The 24,765-nt window shown below is 36.6% G+C and overlaps 1 protein-coding gene across 1 annotated transcript in view; it reads left to right on the top strand.

The window, feature by feature from the left end:
• Positions 1-24,765, top strand: part of KCNH8 (potassium voltage-gated channel subfamily H member 8) — a 367,898-nt gene that overhangs the window by 278,888 nt on the left and 64,245 nt on the right. Inside the window, exon 8 of the mRNA XM_025448969.3 lies at positions 18,264-18,461. Within this exon, the coding sequence (XP_025304754.1) occupies positions 18,264-18,461 (198 nt within the window). The remainder of the gene's footprint in view (positions 1-18,263; positions 18,462-24,765) is intronic.

Here is a 24,765-nt window from a genome sequence, read left to right as displayed (position 1 = left end):
CAGTCCTTCAAACAGAATTGTTCAGTTACTAGGAAAATGAATTATGCTGCTGTCTAGAGAAGGCATCATCAAATTGCTTGATATAGAATTATTTCTAGCTACTATATTAATCATATTCTTTGGAATAGGTGACAGTTCAATGTACTGCAGATTATTTTCATAAGAGACTATAGATATATTGAAAAATAGAATAGAAAAAGAACTGAGTCTTTGAGATTGTTGCATTTAAACTCTACAAGGTTTTCAGTATTTACTATGAAATAAATATTTGTTGAGGACTGAAAAAAGACAGTGCTATGAGCTGCAAGCAATGTAAAGAGTTGTAAATTAGAGCCCCTGCCTTATAGAAGTATACTCTCTTCTTGGAGTGTCAAGAGATAGACACAAAACTACACAAAAATTATTTTTTAAAGGCTGATTTGCTGTAAATTTGCACACATAAAAATTTCCTGAAGAGTTTTTTAGAAACAGGGCACCTGGGTGGCTTAGTGGTTGAACATCTGCCTTTGGCTCAGGTCATGATCCCAGGGTCCTGGGATAGAGTCCCTCATCAGACTCCCCACAGGAAATCTGCTTCTCCCTCTGCCTATGTCTCTGCCTCTCTCTGTGTGTCTCTCATGAGTAAATAAATAAAATCTTTAAAAAAGAGAGCTTAGAAAGAAATAAAAATAATTTTAACTGAATTTCTTTGAGAATGGCATTGGAGATGAACTTTAAAAGGTGAATACTATTTTAGAGGAGAACATTTAGAGAATATTTAGGTGTGGTATACATGGTGTGAATAAATTCATGGAAGTAGGAAATTTCACAATGCATTTGAGGAACAGTTAGTAGATGAGTTTGTGTGGAGCAGAACATTCTTGAATAAAATAAAAAGTTAACAAGAGGAAGTCATAGCATTTATGGATGAAGGAGGCCAGGTGTGAAACTAAAGGTTACTGAAATTAAGTTCTGAAAGAAGTGGAGAATGCAAGCCCTACTTGAGAGAACCAACTATGACCTAGGTCCAGCTACATTAACTGATTTTTTCAGAGAATTTGAGAGTCAGGATTTTTTGTTAAATGTCTGATATTTAAATATTGGCAAGTAATGCAGAACTTGAAAAGCACAATGTAAGCACAGTGTAAATAACTGGACCTGATCCAGTCCATAGGTAACCAATTTGCCTTTTCAGATACACAGTGAGTAAAAAGAGAGATAAGGCCAAAACAATGGTTGAGAGTTTTGGCTGAGATGTGCAGATGTGATCTCTAAGACAAGAGAGACCAGAGAAGGTGTGACCTGATTAATAGAGTATTTTAGAAATCTTATTCCAAACTCAAAACAGAGAAATGTAGGCAATACTTCTCCTTGTGATGTTTGTCAAACTGTTTAGTCCAGCTGTACATTCACATGAAAAGGAATACACATGCTATTTTTAGGAAATTTGTCTCACACTTTATATCCTCATGTATATATACTTCTATATGAAGTATAAGCTTTATATACATAACTAATGAAAAGTTTTCTTCTGTTTGTTATCCTCATTGTGTGATTACTTTTATAAAGTGGTATTAAATTTATAAAGAATTTCCACTGGAGTTATTTCTCCATTTGAGATTTTAACAAACATGACCATGAGTTATAGATAAAAGATAAAAAGATAATTGGACATTTTATGTAAACCAATTAGACATCTGGTTTAAAAATGTCCATACCTCTTTCCTTGGTTCTTGTCATGTGTGTATGTTTGGGTGTTTGCTTGTATGTCTTTCTCCAACTAGCCACAAATAGAAGAAGTGATTAAAATGTGGTTCATAGTTTAAGACACTATGGAGACTACTGCTAAAATCTCTTTACTGACAGGTCATTTACTTGGACAGAGTCTTTTGGTTTTGTTTTTTTTCCACTGAGATTAGTTAGGAAAGACAGAGACAAATCCCAAACTTAATTCCTCAGAAACTTAGAGACCAGAACCCTGTTAAGATAGAAATGATTTATGAAGTCTCTCTGCAAAAATGGTAGATTTGTTTCCTTGTATATTTGTCCATGCCCTTGTCCTCTACACCAAAATTAAATAGACTGGCAGAAACTGGATGCCAGAAGATTCCCTCCGTTGAAATATTAAAGATGGAAATAAAAGTTAATGTACATCAAGCTTTATACAGCTTTCAAACTCTTTATCCATTTTCTCTCATGAAAACATTGAAAATTAATTTTGGGCTGGATAGCTTCCTGTAAACCTATATTTGATCTCAAAAGATCAGATGTCACATGACTGCTTTTAAGAATGCGAGTTCTAGATTCAGACTTCAAAACCTGAATCCTCTGCTTACCAACTGTGTGGCATTTACCTGTCTAGGCACTGGCTCCTCATCTGTGAAATAGAAGCAGGATTAGCTTCTTTACCAGGTTATGATGGAGATTAAGTGATAGGAAGTGATTATCAGATGCTCATTTCATGTTAACAGCTGTTGCTGCCACTGCCACTGCTGCTGTTTTAGCTATCATTATTCCTATTACTGCCCTATGATATTTTATTAAAATCATGACTCTCACAGCTGATTTTGTTCTCCAGAAACTTTATGTACTTGATTTATAGTGTTGAAGCCAGCACGCAAACTGCTCGCAGTCTTTACTGAAAATCTGCTGCTGATGGTCAGAGATTACAGTTTTATTTTTAGTAGTCTTTCTAGCCTGAAATGGAATTCTGTCAAGGTTGGCTTTTTTTTAAGTGTCATATATAGAAGGGTGGTATTTCTAATTTTATCATTTGCTCATAAAATCGTATTTTTAGTGCTAGTTAATCCCATTAATTTTTTTAAATATATTGGTTTAGGCTTACAGATTGCAAAGCTATTCTGTGGCTGAAATGGTATATCGTGGAATATGTGGTAGACTGACCCTCTAGGAAATAACCAATGAAATTATTTCAAAGAGCCAATTAGTACTTGATTTAAGAGTATGTCATAAACTGAGGAGACATGATTCCTATCTCCAATACAGTGTTTTGTATGTTTCATACAAAAAAATGCTTGTTCATAGCAATGCAAATATATTTGCAAATCCAAAAATAATACCATGGTATAATAGGTTTCTGAAGAATTAGATCTTCTTAAATGAATAACCCAGTATTATTTTGTTTTTCTGTTGACAACATGCTTGATGAGTGGTGTAAGCAAGTCATATCAGATAGTCATTCTTAACAATTATCATGGCCTTACTGAGTGTGTGTGTCTGCGTCGGGGAAACAAACACCAATTCATTGCCACTGCCAACTTAGAGGATTTTACATTCTTTAAAATTGGTGAATCACATATTTTTCATTCCCTGGAAGGGAAAGATTCCATCTTTGGATGGCAAGCTCAATGGAATTATTTTAGTAAAAGTCTCTATTTTCTGAGTCAATAATTGCATTGAAATATTGATCAAACAATTAAAACATCTTTATTCGACCAAATATTGAACTGATTTTGATGAAGGCAGATGTTTTGATCCTACCATTTTGAACCCTGCATTTTAACTAACTCTGTGGATGTTTGTCCTTACTCTCTTGACCCCTAAGGACATTTCCATTGTATATTTAGTATACAGACATTTTCACTAGAACAACATTTCTGACTTCTCATCTAGAAGTCACTTAACTTCATTATACTTAATTTTTGTATCAAATACCTATACAGCAGTGTTAAATAATTCCTTTCCATTTCCTTTTTAAAATTTCTATTGAAGTTATTTTTTATCAAGGTAAGTTCTTTCCTGTGTGAACTTTGTACCAAAGACTTAATTCATCAATCAATTTTTTTCAAATCAGATAGAATGAGTTTTCTTTTGTGACATTTCCAGCAAGTTCAATTTTCTCAATGTACGTTTTAAAGAACTAATTTTTGTTAAGAAGATTTTATTCTTCCATCATTTTTGGTCAATAACAATTTTACCTTGTGCAGTTGTAGCTATTATGATTTTTTTAATTGATTATTTCTACTGTGTCTAATTTGTCCCTGATCAATGTTCACTGTCTCATTGTTCCTAAAGAATGTTTATTTTCAATCAGGTTATTTTGTGTTGGTAACTAGCGAATGTGAACATGGTCTCTTTTCAACTTCATCAACTCTATTTGTTTCATTTCTACTAACCATGCTTATTAATTGATAGCATAATTAAAATATGTTTATGTCTCTGAACAAGGAACAAAGAGCATGAGATAGAACAATGATGGCATCTACATGGAGAGAGGCATCAAATATCATTGCAGTCCAAACAGTGGGTCAACATGTCCTTCGAATTTTTAGACACCTCACTGAAATTAATCAGGAGACATATGGTTTTGCTAAGTGATGTAATGCCTCAATATGTTTTATTATCTGTCTATATTAATGGATAACTTTATTCTAACACCCAAATTTCCCTACTGGCACATGTCCATTTTTAGTTATATACATGATATATGATGAAAATTAATTGTCAACTCATCTTCTAATTTAGAAAGCTAATTTGTTTTGGAATCATCTAGTTATTTGTGACAAAGTGATGGAAGACTGCAGGAAAGGTGAAAAAGATCCAACATTTTACACAGTAATCACTCCAGGCACCATGACAGATGTTTAACAAAATTATCTTCTTCAAGCCTCTCAAAAACAAGAAGGCATTTTTAGTTCCTTTTTTAGTTGAAGGAGTTGGAACTTAGAGGGCTAGCTTCCCTGAAGTCAGATTGTGAAGTAGTCATGGGGCTGAAGTCTAACCCATTCTGCAAAACCAAAGCTTGTTTTATATTCATGGCAAGTGTATCTATTTTGCAATGATTATGATTGAGAAGGATATATTTTATCACTTAATAAATATGTATTGGCTGCATATTAGGTGCCACGCCCTGAGTTAGGCTTGGGAATCAAGCGTATAAGATGACAATAATTCCTACTCTCAAGAAACTGCGGTCTAATGGGAGCTGCAGGCAGATAATCAGATGAGATGAAAGGGCAGTAAAGCATCCAGTGGTGGGAGGGGAAGGAGAGGGACAGAGGGCTAAGCAATGGAAATGAAAAATTGATTACATAGATTACTGCAAAGTGAAAGGGGATAAAAATAAGTCCTAAATGAAATCACTGAAGGTTTGAGAGTTTTGCAAGATCCTTAAAAATGTTTGTGAGTATTGCATCATAGTGATGATGATTCATAATGATTAAAAATTGTAATCTAGATACCAGCATGAGACTTGAATGCCAATAACTCAAACTCTTCAGTATGAGCCTCTCCCAAGACTGAAAACGTGTTTCTCTTTCTTCTACATTTATTGAACTTTGTCAGACCGAATGACCCTGAGATAAACCCCCAGAGGTTTCTCCAGCGGTTTCTCAAGGCCTTGGTACCTTTTGCCTTATTGTTTCTTCAAAAGTTATTTCTAGATTTTAAGAATGTGCAGTATCTTTTTCATTATGAGTATTCTCAAAATAAAGTTGAAGGAACCATCCCGATTCTAGCAAGAATTATACTAAATTCATCCCCACATTATTTGTGATTTGTTTCTCTGACACTCACTCCCTTTCTCTTCTCACTCTCTCTCACCCACACATGCACACGCGCACACACATGCACACATGCATATACCTAGGAGGAGAATGATTTGGCAGTTTTCCTGTTAATTTATTCAAAGGCTTAACATTCTTGCCACAAAGTAATCCATTATATCAAATGTTAGTCCTTGATGGAGCAGTTTAAACCCAACTTTCCTTTTGGTTGACTGCTTTTGTTGATTTTTGATATCTTGGAAGAAAAGGAGGATAGTTTTAAGTTTGCAAACTTGCAGGCTAAACATACTTTACATGACTTCCTGTCCCATACCCTTCACTTCAGCCCAATTGCATAAACTCCTTTTCTCCATATGTGCATTAAATGTTCCTGGCCTAGTGCCTTTAGTTAACTTCCCAAAATGCACTTTTCCTCCATCTCTGTTATTCTTTGCAGTACACTCTGAATACTCTCCTTCTCTAAACCATTTCTGATTGCTCCAGCAAGGGGCCCTTGGTTCAGACAAATGTACACTATTATTAGAGTTTCCCAAGCAGACTGCAAGACAATGATGCCCCAGTTCCCTTGTCTTTACATCTCACAGCATCTCAAGCATTATGCATGGTTACTAAATAGTTGCTAAGTGAGTGAATTAATTAATGAATTTTGAGCTATTTAGAAACTCCTGAACAGGTGGAAACAATGAAAGTAATATGTTAGTCTCCCGGCTCAAGAAAAGCCTCTCTTGAGGAGTGGTGGGAGGTTAAGAAAGAGAATTGATCTGAATGTACACTCGGCTGGGGACTGGATGTAAGAACAGAGCTTTCAGGAACCAAGTCCTGTCATCAACCAAGTCTTTGGTCACAATTGCTGACCAAACAAACAAACAAACAAACAAACAAACAAACCAAAATACAAAAATTAACTGCATTCTATTCTGAGACAAAACATCAAAGATAGACCTGAACAATCTGCAGGATGTTCAGAAAAGGGAAACCGGGCACAGGAAGTGGAGTCATATGACCTTGAAAAGTGGTTGCAGTTGAGCATTGACAGTTGTATTTTTAAACATAGGAAATACTGCTATATTTTGGAAGAAAAGAGTAGAAATAGGGCCAAAGGGTGGGTAGCCAGGGGAGGCAGATTGGATTCAACCCTAGTCTTAGAGAGAGCCTGGGCTGTGACTACAGGGTAACTCACATGTTCCTGGGTCCTCAGCAGTTGGAACTGGGAGCCAAATCCTGCCTCTGCCACAGCCTGGGCTCACTAGGGTTGTGTACTGCTCCCTCAGCCGTGCCTACCCATGCTACTGCCACTCTACCCATGCTTCCTGCCACTTTTTCTCAAGATGTTCTGGTGTCTTTGGACTTCTTTGTTTTCATTACTATGTTCCTCTTGCGGCTTCTGCTCTATGCCTAGAGTGGGACAGCTTTCTCCCGGAATGACACCTACAAAACCTGCCCTGTGGCATTTGAAACACGTTTCCCAGAAACAGAACTGAAGGTATTTCAGAAGATATCATCCAATGAAAGTAAAAACACCTTCTTCCCCCAAATTGCTAGGGTAAGACTTAGGCAAATATGTAGATAAACTATATACTGTACTTTGATTACAGTGTGAGTTAAACCAACTTTTGCATGCCAGGCTGGAGACTAAACCATCTTTTGCCCTTGCTTCCATTGTTTCCAATCCATTAAAAAGGCATTACGGTTGCCAAATAATGAATTTGTAAACAGAGTTGGTATCTGCGGGTGAAATCAAAAGTCAGATGCCAATGAATGGGATGGTTAAAACATGGTTCAAAGTACTTAGTTTACCTAATATTTTTAATAAGGTCCAAGAAACTACATAAGAAAGTGGGTTTTCATAAGAAAAACAAAAGCTGTGTGGTCTCTAATTCCTTCACAACATGGACCTGACCTATATAAAGTCTCTTGCAAAGTCCATGAGAGGATAACCAAAGAATTCTATTCCTGAAAAATGAAACCTTGGGGACTTGCTGAGAGTTCAGGCTACAGTTCCAAAAAGCTTTCACATTCCCCAAGCTTTTGCATACACTGACCATTAACACATCAATTCCCGCCAACTGCCTTTAGAATAATAGCTAAGGCTTCTGGTGGGGGTGGTGGGGCAGCAAAGAGCATCACAAAAGTTTCCAGTCTCAAAATAAAAATAACACCATGTCTCCTGACCACATGTCTTAGATGATGGTGACTATAAGCAGCAGAAGGAGTATGGAAAATTTCTATTTGCAGGTGGAAGGGAAAAGCAATGACATAGAAAAATCTATTGCAGCAGCCATTTCTATAAAAGAGACGAAGTCAATCAGGAGCGTGCTAATACCAAAATCTTGATTGACAAGAAGGATCAAAAGGTAGCATGATATTAACTAGGGTAAAGACTCTCAACTCAGACAACTCCAGATTCAAAAGCTGGTCCTTCTCCCTAACAGATGTCTCTCATGTTTGACTTAGCCTTTCCAAGTACTAATATTTTAATATCAACATTTTAGATTGTAATGCTTGGCTCTTAGAGTTGTAAGAAATTGTTAACACAATCGATGATTAAATTAAATGATATATAAAATATTCATCACATTTGATGATCAGCGTGTGGTCTCCAGCCACGAAGGCACAAGCAAGAATATTATGACATACTGTTTTTACCATAACAAATCAAGTAATGGCAAAGAAATTGATGACAAAATATTATGAACTTACATCCTATCGATTTTGTGTCTTCAGTACCTCAATACAGAAAGTGACATTTGTAATACGAATGATACAAAATCCCTGATTTGCAAGAATGATGTGATTGTTCACGTTATTTCTGCTACCATGTTCATTATTTTATACGGATGGAAATGAGATGGTGGGTTAAGATTTTATACCAATCTTGAGGAATGAAGGATTTTAGAAGTCTGCATTACTTTCAGTAAGACAGAAAACCTTCATTCCTTTCAAACAATGGCAGCAACAATAAGAATAGCTTTTTATCTAGTGCTTGCTGTGGTTAATTCTGCATTCTGCTAAGCCCTTTATGTGAACTGTGTCACTTGACATTACAGCAGCCTATGAGGTGAGTTACTGTCATGTTCTCCATTTTAGCAAGAAGGAGACTAGGGCCCAAGAAGATGAGTAAGTTAGCTAACATCACACAACTAAGTAGCACTTTCCTATGCTGCATTGCTTGCCTTCTGAGTTATTCAGGTTTACAGAACTCCTTGGTCAGATACATTTCTCTGTTGTCACGTTTCTCTTCTGCATTTTTCCTGCATCTCTTGTTCCTTGATTGTTGTCTCTGGGCACTCTGTCTACTTCTCATTTGTAAAAATTTCCATGCCACCTGTAGGTGTCTTGGGCACACCTGTGTTAACTTCACATCTGACCCCTCAGCCATGTGCTGGCAAAAAACTTATTTTGGAATGTTCATGCAAAACTCCCACCACTTATTGTATTTCATTCCCCCATCAAGCCATCAAACAAAGTTAGTTATATGTTTTAAATGCATTACTGGACATTCTTCTAAAGGAGAACCAAGGCTGACACTTCAAACTTGGTGTTTTATTTTGACACATGGGTATTTCCTAGAAACTTGAAGAAAATGCCTTTAGAACATAGAAAATGCCTTTAGTTTCAGACCTAACTAAAGGTAAAGAAAATCCAGAGGACTCTTTAATGGGGCATTTGAACACAACATTCTAGCATATTCTATGGCTTAATTTATTTGAATTACTTTTATAATTGAGATGTTAGAAAATGTATTTCCTTTAATGCATTTGGAAGAAATGTAATTAGAACTTTATTTTGAAGTTCTACAAACCAGAGAAACTTAAGATTCCTTTTTAATGGATATCAAAGCCTATCCTTCTAATTTAAATGACTGCCAGGCAACTACAACAGCTGAGAAATGGTTTGCAAACGTGGGACATGTCAATTCATTTTTCTTCCCTAGGTTTGTAGCAACTCTGAATCTTTGAGAGAAAAGAGAAAACATAAAGGAGATTGGGAGCAGATAATGAAAATAAATTTAGCATGCCACAAAAGTAAAATTACTTGGTTGGATTCAATTACTTTTACCCTAAATTATTTTCCTGAAACTTGTTTTTGTCTCTTTGTGCAAAGAATGAGTGCTTCGGATTAGAATTTTCTTATCGAGTGACAAGTTGTCTCTGGAAATGCTACTCTGTGCTCAGACATGAATGTATGTCACAAACTCATTAAGCCATGAAAAACATATAAGCAATGACTCAGGAAAAAATGCTCATGGTGAGGCAGATCTGAAAGCATTGTGAACTGTATGAGCATTTCATATAGGACGGTTAAAGGCAAATAGTTCATAGTTTAGGTTCTGTTAACTTAGCCATGAGCCTAATCTTTGTTAGAATTTCCTTTATTTTTAACCAAGATTTGAAAGGCATTTGGAAGTGCCTCAGTTGGTTGGAAACAGATGGCCTGTACTGCCTCTTCTTAGGACCAGTCAGAAAACTCTACAGTAGTTGCTCAACTGTGGCTTCAGGTTGTTTCACATTTCGTGTTCTTTCTGGAGGATTTCTGTTTGGTTTGATTTTTGTTTTTTTGCTGCATGTATTAATGATCAATTTTGGTAGTTTACCATAGTGTGTAACCTTTCAATTCATCGTTGCTGAAGTGAAATGCTAGACCTTAGCAATCAATAGTCAGGAAATTTCTTTCATACAAACTTCATATTCAAGTAGACTTTAGAGAACTGGCAAACTCTGGACTGGTTTTAGCGCAAGCAGTACATCTTTTTGTTGACAGTATCAACATCACATAATATTGCTTCTGAAAAATTGTTCAGCAGTGGGAATAGAGCAGAAATGATACACACATCAAAATGTGAAAATCTCCCATCCTTATCCCATCAATATTTGTCGATGGGTTATCACTCAAATAATTAAAAACAAATAAAAGATGGATTCATAAGATCATGGGTTATTACACAAGCATTTTGCTTTAAGAAAGTCAACCACTTGTGATGAAACATTACAGGATCTTGTTTCATAAAATCTTAGATCTGAGAAACATTACTAAAAGATTATGGAAAAAGAGATTACTCAATCCAATCACCTCATATTCAAGATGGAAAAATGGAAGACCAGAAAGGCTAACTGGCGCTAACTGGTGACCCATATAGGGTCATATATCAACTTAATTAATGGCAGGACCAAGATTAGGATCCCAATTTCCTGACTCAGAGTCCAGCCTTTCACTGTATGGTTAATCCTTTTTGTTTCAGACTTTTACCTCTAAAGTAAGTTATACCATTTCAGAAATGTAAGATACCTCCCGGTGTATGAAAACCAAAATGTGCTATTAGTGGGAACTTAAATGATGGAGTTCCTATTCAAATTAGGACCCCAGATTTATTGATGCCTTTTCTTTAGTGGAATCAACAAATCAGTATCAAATACCACTGTAGCGTGGTGCCCTTCTCGTCTAATCCGCAGTCACATCCTGTAACATGGGATGAAGTAGAGGTGGAGATTGAGTTTTGAAATCTAAGTCTCTGAACTCCTTAACTCTTTATTACATTAAAATATTGAAAGTCCGTAGTTTAGTTAATGGTAATGTGTCAATGTTAATTTCATAGTTGGACAAACATTAAGATATTAATAGTAGAGGAAACTGGGTGAAGGATATATAGGAATTCTTTGTACTCTTTGCAACTTTTTATTAGTCAAAATTATCCCAAAATAAAAAGTTTGTTTAAATCAAAAAACAAACAAAACAAAAACCTATAGCAACAGGTACTAGTTGAACCTTAAGAAATGGAGATGAATATATAGATATTTTAAGAGACAATGGAGATGAAATCTTAAGCTTTTTTGTAATATTTTTTGGGGGTTAACAACTCCTTTTTGAATATGTATAACAGTAAATACAATACCTGACAAATGCTTTGGCTTTCCAGTACCACACCATCACCACCCCCACAAGCCTACATAAACACATGCATACACTCAGACTTCTGACACCTAGTTTCATATCTCTCACTCACTCCTGCAGCTGGGCAGGCCTACACCTCAGCCCCTTGTGGGAGGCTGAAGAGATCAGAGAAGTTCTCATGCTATGCACTACAATCATTGTCTCCCATGGCTTTGCCTCTCCCAGTAAGACACCTCCTGCCTTAGGACTCATAAAACAGTGTTTTTCTACCTCTCATCTGAATGAAGTCCAAAAGGATTAAGTATGGAGGGAGGGGAAGCAAATGTTAACTATAGTATTTTCTATGCTTGGAATTTACATTAGAAGCCTCTTGATCCCTGTTGAAGTAATTTTCAGGTTCTAAATGCCATGTTATCCCATGTCTACATTGTGGATTATGTTTGGATAATTCTTCTATTTTCTCTGATATGATATGTGCCTTTGAGACACAATCTCCCACTCTAAGCAAAAGTGGCCACTGAAAATGCAAACTTACTAAATAATGGTTTCCACAAGCACAATTAAAAAGATTGTTTAAAATTATTACTTCTTTATAAAGTATAGTATGAAAAAAAAAAAGTATAGTATGGTAGAAAGATCATGGATGTTTAGTTAGAAAAGTATGGACTTGCCTCTCAGTTCTAAAACTCCCGAAAAGAAGGGAGAAAATTGCTGAACTTCTCTGTTGGGACTCATCATCAGTTTTTTATTTTTCTTTTGTTTTTAAGGCAGAGTAATTGTGATAGTTGTATGAAAATAATGTTATGTGGAAGCCTAGTAAAACATTTGGCATTTAGTAAGTGTTGGCTGCTATCGAAAATGTTCTTGATTCTCCACCATGTCCCCTCAATCTATATGATTCCCATCCTTAGGATCTGTAGCTATGTATCCATGCCTGAGGCACTGTCTTCAGGTATGGAAGGCTCCTTTGCTAGCAGTCATGGCAATGGTAGGGAATTCAAACTCCCTTGGAGCCGCCGTCAATTATTGATAGCTGATAGCTGTTATATATATATATATATATATATATATATATATATATATCCCCTGCTCCAACCGAAGGTGTGTTCCACACTGATCCCAGAGGTTCCCCAGTAGGATTAGGCTGCAGTTGTCTATAGCGGTAACTACAGACACACTTCATTGGCTGCTTCCACTCTATGTGCCCCTTCCCTATTGTCTCCCAAAAATATTGACTGGACCCAGAACTTACATAAATTACTTATAGATAAAGCCATGTCTCAGAGTCTGCTTCTGGGAAGGTTTAACTATACTATTTCTTTTTTACCATGTTTGTATTCCATCATAAAGGATGGTACCTCGCTTGTAAAGGCATTCAGTTACACTGCAATGCTGGTACTCTTAGGTCTGTAGCACACTGAGGTACTATGCATAGTGGCCAAGAATTTGAGTTCCAACAGTGAACATATCTGGATTAAAATCCTGAGGATTTAAAATTGCCATATTGAGCAATTTATTTAATCCCTCTGAGTCTTAGTTTTCCTACCTTTAAAACAGGGATGATAATTTCTAAATTGTTACAATGATTAGTGAAATAATGAATCAAAATATGGATGATAACCTATCCCATAGAGTTAAGGCCTATCCATGAGTTGGAAGATGTACTGCCCTAGTAGAGTGTCTGGAGCACAGGAAGTCCTCAGCGAAAAGTAAACTACGCGCCAACCTAGTAACAAGGAAACTCTAGCATGGGCTCCATTGTTGCGTCTAGCTAAACCCTAATACAGCATGGTTCATTCATACCCAATTAAGTAAAGTACCATTTTGAATTTTGGTGTAATTATGCATGTGCTAGTCCCTTCTCTCTTTTCTCTATCCATACAAACATATCTTAACACACATATAAATCTGATTTACTAAGCTTATTTACTGGGTAGTTTTTATATTCCTAAGGTATTTTATGTGACCAAAGAAATTCACCATAGGTCTTCCTTAAATAACATGTTCCTATTTCTTTCATTAAACCTAAAATAATTTACTAAGTGCTAACCTAAACTAAGCTTTTCAAGAATGCATATGTTGTATAAAGCAGGTCACACCTGTACAAACTGTACACACATGCATTGTAAAAGTAAATAAGTTGGGCAGCCTAGGTGGCTCAGCAGTTTAGTACTCCCTTCAGCCCAGGGCGTGATCCTGGAGACCCAGGATCGAGTCCCCACATCGGGCTTCCCTGCCTGGAGCCTGCTTCTCCCTCTACCTGTGTCTCTCCCTCTCTGTCTCTCTCTGTGTCTCTCATGAGTAAATAAATAAAATCTTAAAAAAAAAAAAATAAGTGAGTTATTGTAGGAAACCTAAAGAGTAAAATAATTAAGAACTTCCATTTAGAGTTAAAGTATGTAATTAAGTGAAATATTGAGCCCATGGTAAGAATACAATGAAAAATATATGTATTGAATTATACTAAGTTACAGGCTCTTCTGGGCTTTGAAATTGATCTTTATTCCAGAAATATACTCTTTTATTTATCTAATCAATTTTACTAATGATAGGATTATTTTGTTATCTTTTGTTTTTATGAGAGGGGAATGTATTCAGTATATTTAGATTCTACTTTATGTTGTGTATGTTTTTCCTTCAAAATGTTCTTTAGGAAAAAAAATTGAGCAGAAGCAGACAGACTGTTCTAGGACATCCCTTCCTTTAGAGATGAGTTTCTCCAGCATAAAAAAAGATTGGCTTCCAAATTGGTTAAACTGTTTTTTCTGTACAGTACAGTGACATGTTGTCTTGTTACAGTGAACATGTGCTCTCATTTTGGACGAGCTGTTCTGTGAAAAAGTTTTATTTAGCCCACAGATCCAATCCCCGGATTTGTGGGTGTTACCTCTTTTCCGTGTTACCAGGTTTTGTCATCATCATTATTGCTTTCGCTCAGTCAGCTGTAACACAGTTTAGTAGCAACCTTTCTTAAAAAACAAGATGTTTCTGAAAATAGACAGAACAGTTGGCTAGACAGAAAAGAGATATCAACAAAAGTAGGTCTGTCGTTCCTCTGCATTTTGCTCCCTGAATCACTTCTGAGATAGCTTTCCACATTGTAAATGAACAGGCATTGGATGAGGATATAATCTGTGTGTCCTAATACAAACTTTTATCCTATTTTAATACCGAAATCAATTTATATGAGAACTGATTTGTTTCAGAGAATTCTTATGTCTTTTACTTTTATTCAAATTAAGGAACTTAACCAAATCTATTGACTGGGTTTGTTTGTTTGCTTTTTTTTTTTTTTTTTTTTTAAGTGAGAAAACTGGCTTCTGTAAGTAAATGAATACTTTACTTCAAGATCAGTAGATGGTCCAGTTGCTTCTTCATGGTCTGATTGTATAGCTGATTCAGCCAAGAGGAAGCAGTAGCTTTATTGTTTCTGATTTTTTTCTTCTTCTGTGCATCAACTAAAACAAAAAATAGGTCATGCAATATTTACTCTTTGGCCAAAATGGTATTCTTCAGTTGCCCAGTAATTAGCAGAAATGACCAATATGGAACAAAGGGATGAGAGCCCTTCTAATCACTTCCTTGTCCAGTAGAAATAATACAACAACAAACCTTTCAGAGCACAAGTTGGAAGACACATAAGAAACAGCCAACCCACTGGCCATTCAGCATCCTCTTGTTCTCAGATTTGATAGTATTTGGATCAAATGCCAACAGGGGCACCACTCTGAGAAATCAACATCCTGAATATGACAATAAATTCAGATGTTATTTCTGCTTCCTGATTTTTTTCTGTGTCTAGACTGTTTTCCTACAGTGTATATAAACATACCAGTAATATTTTTTAAATGCACATTTGATTTGCTTTTGTGCTATCTCTTCAATTAATCTTGGATAAGTTGTTTTTATTTCTGAATCTTTCTCTATACTAGATTAGACTAAGTTTTATTAAGTCTCCTTTTATCACTTTCTCTTCCCACTCACTTCTAGAACAGAGGTTTTTAATCTGATATGTATGAAGGGGCTTCAGGAAGCCATGAACCAACTAAAAATGAATACAGTGGTGCAAGAGTCTTCACATGAATTTTGTTCTGACAAAAGGATCATGTCTCTCTTCAGATTTACATAGAGGTGTATTACTCCTTCAATTTTAAAAACCACTGCCATCTGAATTTTCTCCCTTTTGTTGCTATTAGAAAATGCTAATCCTTACCTTAGGTTCTACTGAATACATGTGGTCACCACCTTTCTTTTCCATTACAGTTCACTGCTGATCTCTTATTTTTTCTTACCTTTCTGGATTGTGTACTTTCTTGTTCAATGTTATCAAGAGAAGCAAGAAAGAGAAAAGAGATATGATGCACCAACCCTCTACCAGTAACGGTGGTTGGCATTTTCATATGTGGCACTTCATTGGATCCACTGCAGCCCTACAAGTTAGACAATATCCTTGTTTTTACAAATAAGAAAAGTGAAACTTAAAGAAGTTAGTTGTTCCTACGGCCTGTAAATTAAAGAGTCCAGATTTAAATCTGTATTGAATCTAGTGTAGGGGAGGAAGTTTTTTTCCTTCTTTTAGGTTCTTTGGCTGGCTAATAATAACATTGACATAAGACAATCAAATAAACGAAAAACAACTTAATTTAGTACATATGGAAGTCTCACATAGACATGAGGAGGTCAAAGACAGGTAGTTGAGTCATATGCCATCCTGAGTTAAACTGAAGGGGGCTTCAAAGGGAAGGAATGCAATTCATTGGAAGATAAGAACAATAAATGTTTGGTAAACAAATGTTTGCCTTTCTGATGTAAAAAGTTATCCCTGGTAATAGCTCTCTTTTTGGTATAGGCCCCCTATTTAAATTATTTTAGGCAATTGAGAGGAAAGTAAAAGGCTCTTCTTGAGTCTGTTAGGCCTTGATTGCCTTCAGCTCAAATAATTCACATGCCAAAGTGGCACATTCTGGGGCAGCTTGCCCTGAACCCCATCACTAGTGTTTATTTCATCACAAAGCTTTCCAGACAGAGTAAATATTCATAGCTTACTAACAGCATCACCTTTTATAATGTGAAATTTAATGTTTTATTATTATTCTCTATCATCAAAACATACATTCATTATTCTAGTACAAATTTACAAATGTGTATATGCTGTTTCATTGCATCAATGTTGTCATATTGTCTCATACTGTGACAGAGTGCAAGAATCATTTATTCATTCCTTAATTCATTCTTTTTTTTTTTTAAACATTTATTAAAACTTATTCTTGTTAGTGCTTTGCTAAGTACTGGAATAGTGGTTCTAAATTCTATCTTTGCATTAGATTTTACTGGGGACTTTTAAAAAATACCGGTACCTGGTCTTGGCAACAGAAATTTTAATGCAGTTAGTGGAGACAGCCGTTGGGCAGTGTATTTTTTTAAAAAGTCTTCTAGCTATAGCCAGTGTTGAGAATCATTGTACCAGAGCAGTGGCTTTTCAAAGTGTGGTCCCTTCCATCTGCAGCATCAGCATCATGTAGGAATCTATTACAAAGGCAGATTCCCAGCCCCTACCCAGCCTCCTGAATTGTACCAGTAACTTCCAGGGATGCACTTGGCTATCTCTTTAACAAGCCCTCTAGATGTTTCTGAGGCAAGCTAAGGGTTGACAAACATTTCTCTAGGGAAACAGGATGAATAAGGCACAATACTTGCCATTAAGCAATTCTCTTTGGTCTCAAGGAATTCCCAGTTGTTTAAAATATGCATTTTAATTACTTAGTACAGTTCCATAATCTATAACTTTAGCAGAAAAGGGCAGAATTATTACTACTTAAAAAGTATAATGACTTTCATCTCTTTTGGGGCAGCCATTAAATGAAGTGTTTATAAGAAAGTAGTGGCCAGTGAATAACATCTCTTAACAAAAGTCTTATGAGCCTTATGGGTTCAACTGAATTGTCATAGTGTTTTGTAACATACATACATACAGTGAGAGAGACAGAATTTTAGAATACAAAATCTTAGAGGATAAATATTTCCAATAAAGGATTTTAAAGTTGTCTTTCTGTTGTGTTTCCATTCTATTACTGTCAATAGCCTACTTGCTAGTTCCCATCTTTATTAATACAGTTTCTTTATAGCTTTATGACCACATAATTGACATACAACAAACTGCATATATGTAAAGCTCTTGATTTGATCAGTTTGGGCACATATATACACCAGTACTATAAAACAGTTGCAAGGGGCATCCAGTTCTATTACAGAAACCTCTTAGTAGAGCAGTTTTCCCCCTCCCAGCCCCAAATGGCAGAATGGGGTTGCAGAGGAAGATTCCTGAGTAAGGTAGCATGAACTGGTAAGCCAACTAGATGTCAGCCCAAATGAATAAAACAGGGTAAGTTGCGCAGGATGAAAATAAAGCCCATCTTGTCTGTGTGAAGTCGAGATTCTTGTGTTTGTTGCTATTTATCATCATGTAGGGTTTAAAAATACCTACTAGACTCCTTTATCTCTTAAAATTCCAATTGAGAAGGAGCTTAACCACTAGAGAAATAGACAACACTGTTACTGACAGTAACAATCCCAATTTCTCTCCCTGCAGGTGATCTCCTGCATTAGGGGAACCTGTTTAGCTTTGACCACCCATCTGCTCTTGAATGCCCACTTCTCTGCTGGGTCTTAAACAGAACAGCTTGCATAAAAGTGACATTTTTGCTTTTTAGGAATGGAAACTCATTCTTTGCCTTTAATCTCCTTTTAACTTTTCTCTCTTCTTTCTCCTGAGCAAATTAGTATGTCCCTAAATGTTCATTTATCATGACTGCCAGGTGCTAATACTGGGATTTTACAATTTGGGCTTACCTTCTCATTCTTCCATTGCAGGCTGGCTCCATGAGTTGGGAAAGAGACTAGAATCTCCATACTACGGCAACAATACCTTGGGGGGCCCATCGATCCGAAGTGCCTATATTGCCGCTCTGTACTTCACCCTCAGCAGCCTCACCAGTGTTGGGTTTGGGAATGTCTCTGCTAATACAGATGCAGAAAAGATCTTCTCCATCTGCACCATGCTGATTGGTGGTAAGACAAATTCTTCTTTCACACCAAGAGAAGGTGCCATACTATTGCTGTTCTGTTTATTCTGTCATAAAACACAATAGAGGTATGTTACTTAAGTTGGAAGAGTCTAAAAGCACTAATTAGAAAATCAGTGACATGGGACGCCTGGGTGGCTTAGCAGTTATGTGTCTGCCTTTGGCTCAGGGCATGATCCCAGAGTCCCCGGATGGAGTCCCACATCGGGTTTCCTGCATAGAGACTTCTCCCTCTGCCTGTGTCTCTGCTTCTCTCTTTCTGTGTCTCTCATGAGTAAATAAATAAAATATTTTAAAAAAAAGTGGCAAACACTTTAATTTACATACAGATTAGCAGTGAAAGTCTATGATGTCAAAAAATTCCATTTTCTGGACAGATAAAGAAGTAATCATTTACTCAATGCTGATTTTGTTTTTTTGTTTTAAAGATTTTATTTATGTATTAATGCGAGACACACAGAGAGGAGCAGATACATAGGCAGAGGGAGAAGAAGTCTCCATGCAGGAAGCCCAATGTGGGACTCGATCCCGAGACTCAAGGATCATGCCCTGAGCCAAAGGCAGATGCTCAACCGCTGAGCCACCCAGGCATCCCATTAATGCTGATTTTGAAAGGGCAGGAACTTTGTTTTCTTAGCATACTGTTTACTCCTAGTATTTGTGAATTACATGAGTCTGAATTGCACGTATGTATAAGTGTGAAACTCCATTTTATAATCTCAAGTGAATGTTATCAAATCTTATTAATACCAATATAGTAGATTAAGGATGCTTGATAGATCACTTAATTAAAAATAAAAACAAAGAAACACACCCAATAAAATAATAAATATTCAACATTTTAAAATTGTTTTTATGTTCCATTCTCTGTGCTAGATGCTTCAGTACAATACCCTGAGCAATTCTTATGGGTTGGGCACTATCACTATTCTATTTAACAAATACACAAATTAAGATACTATTGTCTCTGAGTTCCAAACCCACCTTCTGTGCTGTGCTTTGTAGTGCTGGGGTTTGGACTCCGCAAAACTCATTTTTCTTTGCTAGCCGACTACAGTTACTTCCACCAATAGGCGAGCCAAACGAAAAAAAAAAATAGGGGAGGCCAAAGGGAGAGTGGAAAGCTGGAGGTGGAAAGAGTAGACTGCCTGCTTCTGATGTGTATGATGTACCTTGAGTGGCAGACCACGTCGAGCAGCAGCAAGTAGTCCCAGCATTCAGCATCTTCAGGCACTCCCAGAACCAGCCTCATTGGGTCTTCTTCAAGATCCCTGCATCAGTTGGGAGCACCTCTACATCCAAAGTCAGAGCCCTGGTTTCTTATGGCTCCTCTCAGCTCCTGTTTTGGACTTCTGTGTTCTGATAAGTGCACTTCTTCCCTTTGTTTATCCATCTCCAAGGACAGAAGCTCCTTCTTGTGGTTATTATATCGACATTACCTCTATACTCTCTTTTTGCTCGTTTAGCACTCTAGCCCCAGGAAAACCAATTCTCTATAGTGAGTTTCCTCTGTTGAAACCTTTACTTTAATTTCCCTTCCCTGAACCTCCTAACTTAAAACAGGATTGATACTATTTTTCTCCACATTTTCAGATGATAAATCTAAAGCTTGGAGAAATAAAGTAACTTTCCCAATGCCATACAATCAGTAAGTAAAAGAGGCAAGGTTTGAACCCAGATAAATGCTTACTACTACATACATATAAATACATGATTGGATATTTACTGAATTATAAGACTGTTCTCATGGGAGTAGTAGGAGATGTGGTTGTTTAGGCTGGATCAAGTCTTGTTTTCTTAGGTCATTCTTAAACATTCTTCTTAGGTCAGAATTCTTAAACTAGGGTTCTAGCAGTATTTTCTGCCCCATATGATTTGCCACAAAAGCCTGTTTTATCATTCTTTTTTTAAAAAATACTTTATTTATTCATGAGAGACACACAGAGAGGCAGTGACATAGGCAGAGGGAGAAGTAGGATCCCTGCAGGGAGCCTGATACAGGACATGATTCTGGGACCCCGTGATCATGACCTAAGCCAAAGGCAGATGCTCAACCACTGAGCCACCCAGGCATCCCTTATCATATTCTTTTAATGGCCTTAATTCCGGCTATCACTTAGAGTTTCTCACCTTATAAGAGGGAATGGCTCCTACCAGCTTCCTTGCGTGGGAGATGTAAAATGAGTTATGTGGGGCTTTAAGCAATGACTCATCCTGCCTATGGTGAAATCAAACAAGGATAAAGCCAAACTTTCCCTCAAGGAACTTGTGATCCAGCTTAGAAGAGATAGGCTGAAAGATGTGGAAGGAGTTTTACTAACAGCAGACTGTAAATGCTAAGTGCCAAATCAGATAGAAGTTCAGAAGCAGTGAAAAAGCAAGGGCCAGGGATCAGGAGAATTTCTTGGAAAGGCAGTGCTTGTGGCAGAGTTGCTGAAGAGGAATGCTGGGACTATAGCAATTGTAACAGGCTCTTGGCTGACGTACAGCGACAACAGCCTAGGGAGCAAAGAACAGGAACTCTCATTTTGTGAAGAGCTGCAATGTGTCCGACACCATGGTGGCTGCTTTATACCCAATGTTATAACTTCTATAATCGCCAGTCTCCTCAATCACCCATCTTTCAGGTTAGCAAAATGACAAGTGTTTTGCCAATATACACAGTTTATACTTATTTAATATTTGCCCATGTTTCTTCTATTCCTGGTGGAAATTTGAGGAAATGCTCAAATTCTCAAGGCTTAACCTAACTGATCTGACATTTCAAGAATCTGCTAGATAATTGAGCTTTTATTCTCTATTGATCCACATACTATATTGTGAATGGTCCTGAATCAGAAATGGTTAAGGCATAAATTATTCCCTGCTATTCATTGTAAGTAGAAAGCAGTGCTGGTCACAGGGCCAAAAGATAAAGGACATAATCAGATAATGTTACTTTGTCACTTGTTAAGCGTTCATTGATCAAATTATCCTGGTGGAAAACCAGGGCACATTTGTTAGTGGCATTAAAGTATTTAGGTGACTTGAACAGCACGTAGGCAAATGGTATCTAAATAATTTGACTTTATTAATTAAACCTTCTGAAATTTGTGTTTGTGGGAAATAACTCTGTATTATTATGACAATTACCCTAGGCTAGAAGAAATGATGCCTGCATTTTAATATTTCCTAATTAACTAACTAGCTAACTTTGAGAGCTGATCATAAGGGCTCACAATATGGAACATTTTGTTCATTTAATTTTCCTAACACTATGAGATAAAAGTTAATAACACTTTAATTTAGATATAAGGCAGCAGAGGTTTAGTGAGTTTACAGCTATCCACTCACTCTCACCTTGGACCAGTACAAAGGCTACCTCCAGGACCTGGTTGAGGACATGATTTTGGAGTCACTGGGGAGGTCTGACCCTTCACTCCTCATCAGTCCTGCCTTCTCATGCCTTCAGCATGGTCAATAAACTGTTTCTTGCCACTGTTTAAAAAAAAACAACAACAGGATATCCATTGTATTATATACTATAGATTGATTTTATTCCCTTAATTTCTATAAATGTACACAAATAATTTTTTTAATTAGGTGTATGTTACTATGGAATCAAGTCTGAGGTATCTTATTAGGAATCTCCACCCAAGGCTAATGAAATTATTAATGACAGGGATGCAATATTTACTACAAAAGCAGGTAGTAGCAATATTTAATGTTGCAGGTGACTGCCAAGATCCAAGATAATTATCTAGGGCAGTGGCTTTCACTAGCTGAGGGAGGAGGAGGGAAAAATGAGAAGGTTGCATGTGAGCATCTGTAATGACAGTGTATACAAACCACTAATTTATGAGAAGAATATTTAAAACTATCAAAGAAATCTAGCAAAAATAATGGGAGAGAAATCCATATCTGGACAAATTTATGTAACCTTAAAAGTTTCAAACACCTATCACAGTTGATAAGTGAATGTTGTAAAGCTACTGGATACAAGTTCAATATGCAAAAATTAATAGTATTTCTATATGATAGTAACAAACAACTGAAAATGAAATAGAAGTAATTATAAAAATATCAAATATCAAATGTGCAATTCTACTATGCAGAAAACTACAAAACATTAGTGAGAAAATTTACAAATTGTTTAAAATAATGGAAGGATTTACAATGGTGATGATTTTAAGACTCAATATTCTAAATATACTGGTTTTACCCAAATTAAAGATTCAATACGCCAATGAAAATTCTAGTACATGTGTGTTGGTGGGTATGTGTGTGTGTGTTTGCAAAATGACAAGCTGTTTCTACGGATGAGTGCAAATGCAAAGCTAAAACTGGTCAAAGCAATGGCAAAGAATAAAATCGGAAGATTTGCAGTACAGATATCAAGATCCATTGTAACATTATAGCAATTAAGAAAGCACATGCTATGGGCTCCTGGGCAGCTCAGTCAGTTAAGTGTCAACCTCTTGATTTTGGATCAGGTCATGATCTGAGGGTCCTGGAATTGAGCCCAGCATTTGGCTTTGTGCTCAGAGTGGAGACTGCTTGAGATTCTTTCACTCCTTCTGCCCCTCCCCCTGCTCTCTTTCTCTCTCTCCCAAATAATAAATAAATCTTAACAAAAAAAAAAAGAAAAGAAAAGAAAAGAAAGCACGTGTTAGCTCAGGAACAGACAAATAGGCCAGTGGAATAGGAGAGTACAGAAATAGGTCCACGCACATATGGTCACTTTATTTATAACATTGGTGACATGTAGTGTGACGGGGGAATGATGATTCTTTCAATAATGTTGCTGGTTCAAACGTATATCTGCTTATTGAAAAACTACCTCGTCTCCTCCTAAAACTGTACATTAAAATTAATTCTAGCCGGAGCCCTAACCATAAAGAAAACACTGGGTAAATTGAACTACAGAATTTGTATTTATCAAAAAACATGATTTAAAAATGTAAAGAGGCAAGCCATAGGATAGGAGAAAGTATTTACAAATATCTATCTGACAAAAGACTCTTATCTATTATAAATAAAGACTGTCTACAAATCCATAAGAGCAGACAATCCAAAAATTCATAAAAACTTTAGAAAATACTTCACAAATAGGTTTCCATGCCAAATAAACAATGCAAATCAGGATCGTTCATGAAGGGCATGTAAATTAAGATCAAATTAGATAGCATTTATATTCACCAGAATGCTATTCTTTTTTTTTTTTTTTTTTTAAGATTTTATTTATTTGTTTGACAGAGAGAGACCATAAGCAGGGGGAGTGGCAGGCAGAGGGAGAGGTTGAAGCAGGATTCAGGACTCAATCCCAGAACCCTGGGATCATGATCTGAGCCGAAGGCAGATGCCCAGTGCCCAGAATGCTATTCTTAAAAACAGTGTCAACCCAAGGGTTTGAGAGGATATGGAACACCTTGACTTCTCCTATACTGTTGATGGGAGTGCGATTGGTACAATAATTTTGTTGATATTTACCAAAACTGAACATACTTGTATTCTGCCACTCAACAATTCCACTTCTGAGAGTATATATCCAATAGAATACTTATATATATTTCAAAAGACCAATAAATGTCTATAGAAGCATCGTTGCTTCTATTACATAAATAAATGAATCGTGAAACCAGTATTCAATAGAATACAATACAGTAATGAGAATGAATGAACTATTACATCACGCAACCACATGGATGAATCTTACAATGAATGCTAAGCAGAGAAGTCAGACACCAAAAAGTACATATTGTGTGACTTTGTTTAAAGAAAATTTAAGGGCAGCCCGGTGGCTCAGCAGTTTAGCACCGCCTTCAGCCCAGGGCGTGATCCTGGAGACCCGGGATCGAGTCCCACATCAGGCTCCCTGCATGGAGCCTGCTTCTCCCTCTGCCTGTGTCTGTGCCTCTCTTTCTCTCTGTGTGTCTCTCATGAATAAATAAATAAAATTTTATAAAAATAAAGAAAATTTAAAAGTAGGCAAAGCTTATGGATTGCAATATAATTCACAACTACAGGTTACCTTTGGTAATGGGGCTGGTTAGTGTCTGTGAAGGGGACACAAGGAAGGCCTAGGGTGCTGGTAATATCCTGTTTATTCATCAGGAGGGTAAAACGCTTTAAGAAGCAAGCTGTACATTTAGTATTTGTATAATTTCTTGATGTGTCATTGATATGAATATCGCCTTGTAAAATTGTAATAGATGAGCTAAAAATAGTAACTACCAAGTGTGGGATGGGAAGGTAGGTAACAGTGAGCTGAGTTCTCACCTTTCATGTCAGGTTGTTTTTAGGTCTTGTCT

The sequence above is a fragment of the Canis lupus genome, chromosome 23, assembly GCF_003254725.2.
Source record: "Canis lupus dingo isolate Sandy chromosome 23, ASM325472v2, whole genome shotgun sequence".
Classification (NCBI taxonomy): Eukaryota; Metazoa; Chordata; class Mammalia; order Carnivora; family Canidae; genus Canis; species Canis lupus.
Note: the sequence above shows the minus strand (reverse complement) of the source record. Positions and strands in the feature narration are given on the sequence as shown.